General features: G+C 53.8%; 1 protein-coding gene across 1 annotated transcript; it reads left to right on the top strand.

Moving 5' to 3' along the window:
- Window positions 1-213: 213 nt before the first annotated feature.
- Window positions 214-805, top strand: H257_04890 (hypothetical protein; the record flags this gene model as incomplete). The annotated part of the gene is made up of 2 exons (XM_009829545.1): window positions 214-477; window positions 704-805. 2 exons carry the CDS (start codon window positions 214-216, stop codon window positions 803-805), a joined length of 366 nt encoding a protein of 121 aa, XP_009827847.1.
- Between the last annotated feature and the right edge of the window lie 2,636 nt (window positions 806-3,441).

Here is a 3,441-nt window from a genome sequence, read left to right as displayed (position 1 = left end):
CACTTTTGAATTTGGCGCCACGAATGAAGTTAACCACCGCACATGCCAAGAGCTGTCCAGCAGCGACAAAGTGAGGGTCATCCAACGTTTACAGCTCTTCCATAAGACGGACAAGCTCGCCCGTGGAGCTTTCAAGCACGTTGCAGAGCAGATCAGCCTCGACCCTCGCACACTGTCGCCAACACTTGGCGATTGTTTTCCGCCGGCGGCGCAATGAAATCCAACAAGCCAGGCAATATTGGACCCAAGCCTACGTACACTCCAGCCCCAATTAAGCAGCTCGTCGGAGCAACCCCAGTCGAACAGCGATCGACCTACCGCGATATGGCCGCAGCCACTGGACTAACCCTTGGAACCTTGAGCCGTCATTTGAAGAAGGGCACTCTTCAACGTCGATCGTCGCGTATCAAGCCGCTGCTTACGGAGGCCAACAAGACAGAACGCCTTGCATTTTGCCCGAAAGCGTTGAATTCGACAGTCTATAGGGCGTGGTGCACTTAGATGAGAAATGGTTCAACGCAGACAAAGATCGTCGGAAGTTCTACCTCCTCCCTGGCGAGACGCCACCCTGGTGCCGTGTATTGATCTCGAGGAAGCAAATTATTCTGGACTGACTAGTATTCCCCGGGCCAACGGGGAACCTACCCCTAACTAAACTAACCAATGAAAACTAACTGGACTGTCTGACACGTACTATACATAGACTGTCCGTCACCTGTCGTCCTTTGATCGCACCAGTCTATCCCAAGCGTCCGGAGCCGTTGCCGCCGCCCACGGTGTCACCCCTAAGGATGTCCAGTGGTGAATGTTTGCGACTAGGAACCATGGGAAGTTCGTGAAGGTACGCAATGCTCCCCCAAACCGAGCTCCTGCAGTCGCATCATGAGTATGGATTGCGTTGCTCCGGCCGGCACAACACCTAGGCGCGAGGAACTACAGAGATGCGAGAGCCTCGAGCAGAGCTCGGCATTGCCCTTCGGTTTGGAGTGCGTCGACGAATTGTTTCACAAGGAGCGGTACTTCGCCGTACATCACAAGGAATTGCTCCCAGCTGGATTTGATGGTTTCATGATCTTTCCACTGTACTATGAGCTCACATCGGTTAGTCCCGGGGTTGAGTCTGGCAGCTTGAATCGCGCCGACGGTCAGCACAGCGCTCTGGTTGCTGACGTATCAAGGATTTCCTACGTGAGGTCGAGGTACCGGTCTGAATGATGAGCTTCCCGTTCGTTTCCGTTGATAACATGTTCAATCACGCACGAGTACGGCAGGCATTCCTTGACTTGGAAGGGGCCAATCGACGTGACGGATAGCTTCGGGTAGTACGAGTTTTCATCAACCCTTGACCACAGTACGTAGTCGCCTTCCATAACTTCAAACGCTGTCGAGTTGGTCTTGTTGAGGATCTGTCGGTTCTGTGCACGCTAGAGGTCTAGGATCTTGGAGTGAATCTCTCCAAGGCTGCGTCGTAGGACACTCATCGCGGCTCTGATTTTGGGTCGTTCCCAGTTGACTTCCGTCAATCCATCCACGATCAACTTCCTGTTGACGCTTCCGGTGATGACGTTGAGGGGCGTAGTCGGATCTAATCCAGTGTAAGCGACCATGTGAGACGTACCACCCAGAGATTCGGTTGACGTTTGGTTCAAGTTCGCTTGCACTACGGGCATAGATAGTCCCACTCGGTCTCGGCTAGCCGAGTTTCGGCCAACATGACTCACATCACTGCCAGCATATCGCGATTCACTCGCTCAGCCGTTCCGTTTCTCCACGGACAGTAGGCCAGGACAATGTTGTGCTGGACTTTGAGGCGTGCGCTAGCGCCTTCATGATTTTGTTATTGAAGGCTGTCGCCGTCGGAGATCCACACATTTGGTACTCCGAACATGGCCGACCAGTCCATAATTGCGTCCACCGCAACTTGACTAGTTGGACTGTCGCATGCAATGAGCCGTACGAAGTGCGTAAGGTCGTCTTTCAAGACCAACACATACTTGGAACCTTGCCAGGTTTCACCCATAATAGATAGTCGAAGTGCAGTCCTTGGTTGCGCCGTGTTGCTGACCACGTATTCCCTCCCTCCCATGAGGTCTTTGGATAATCTTCGCACCCCGAATATGCGGGCACAACAGGCATGACCTGAGGAATGCAGCGAGCTTCTCGTCGAGATGCGAGATGGTAAACAGTTGTCGGATGTGGCTGGCCATGCATTGGTGTCCGCGATGTCCCATCGATCCACAATGGGCTATGATGACCAGCCTTGTGAGCAGGTCGTGGGCATCGTCAGGTATCCAGATGCGTTCACGCAGGTAGAGGACACCGTTTTCTTGCATGACAGCGGTTGATGGTGCCTCCACAGCCTTCTGGGCTTGAATGATTGACTCCATGTCAGGCCAAATAAAATCCGTGTCGTCCAGCGAGCGGATCTTCGCCTTCGGCGGCTTGTAAACCATTCTTGGCTTGTGGCGCTTCTTGCGCTTCGTTCATTGTTTTAACTGATGTACGTGGTTTTGACGCTTCTGGCGTGTCCAAACGATGGTGTCAAAGATCGGGAACATCTCAGAGTGTAGGCGGAGCACATGTGTCTTCAGTGGCGCGGGTTGTTCCCAGCAGCTGAATAGATCGGCCCACAGATTGTTCATGCCGTCGATCTGCTCGATCACGTAGCGGTATTGGCCGATGAGGTCGGCCCAACGCAGTAGCTTTTCCCGTGTGTGTGCCTTGACTTCCTTGTCGTGGGAAAACAAACAAACGTGAATGAGGTTCTTGTGGTCGCAGTACATGCGGAATCCCAAGGGCCTCAGCAGCAGGTACTTCAACGAGTCGCATGCACGAGCGATAGGACAGCCTTCCTTTGCGATGACGCTCCAGTTCCTCGGGATCTTGTCGAACATGCCTGACTGGCTCACTAGCATTTCATGCTGTTGCTCGTGGATAGGCTTCGCTTCGTCGAACGCTTCGACTTGTGTCACCTTGATGGACCACCCTTCCTGGGACGCGTCCGTGAACGGACACATGGTCGCGCGTTCGTCCGGGTGGTGCAGTTGCACTGCGGCCACCATAAGTTCCTTGACTTTGTCCCAGCTTGCACGTTCATCGCGGCTGAGTTCGATTTCAATCGATGCAGCGGTACGCTTCTGGCGCCGCTTGCCAGCTAATGCATCCGTGAGCTTCTTCTGTAACGGGTCCACGGCTTGGGCAAAGTCGATAAGGGAATCACGGATCCAGTTGACTGCGCAGATGATCTGTTGCAGTTGGCCAGCCGTTGTGGGGTACGGGATCTTGCAGAGTGACGAAAGTCGCTCGGGGTCTTGTCGTACACCGTGTCCGTCTATGATCCGGCATAACCACTTGATTTCCTTGCAGAGGAGGGTGCTCTTCCGAGGGTTCAGACGTAGTCGGTGTCGTACACAGATGGCAAAGAGTTCTTCCAGAACTGCC

Source organism: Aphanomyces astaci, assembly GCF_000520075.1.
Source record: "Aphanomyces astaci strain APO3 unplaced genomic scaffold supercont1.9, whole genome shotgun sequence".
Lineage (NCBI taxonomy): Eukaryota > Oomycota > Saprolegniomycetes > Saprolegniales > Verrucalvaceae > Aphanomyces > Aphanomyces astaci.
This window is presented reverse-complemented; position numbering and strand designations above follow the sequence as displayed.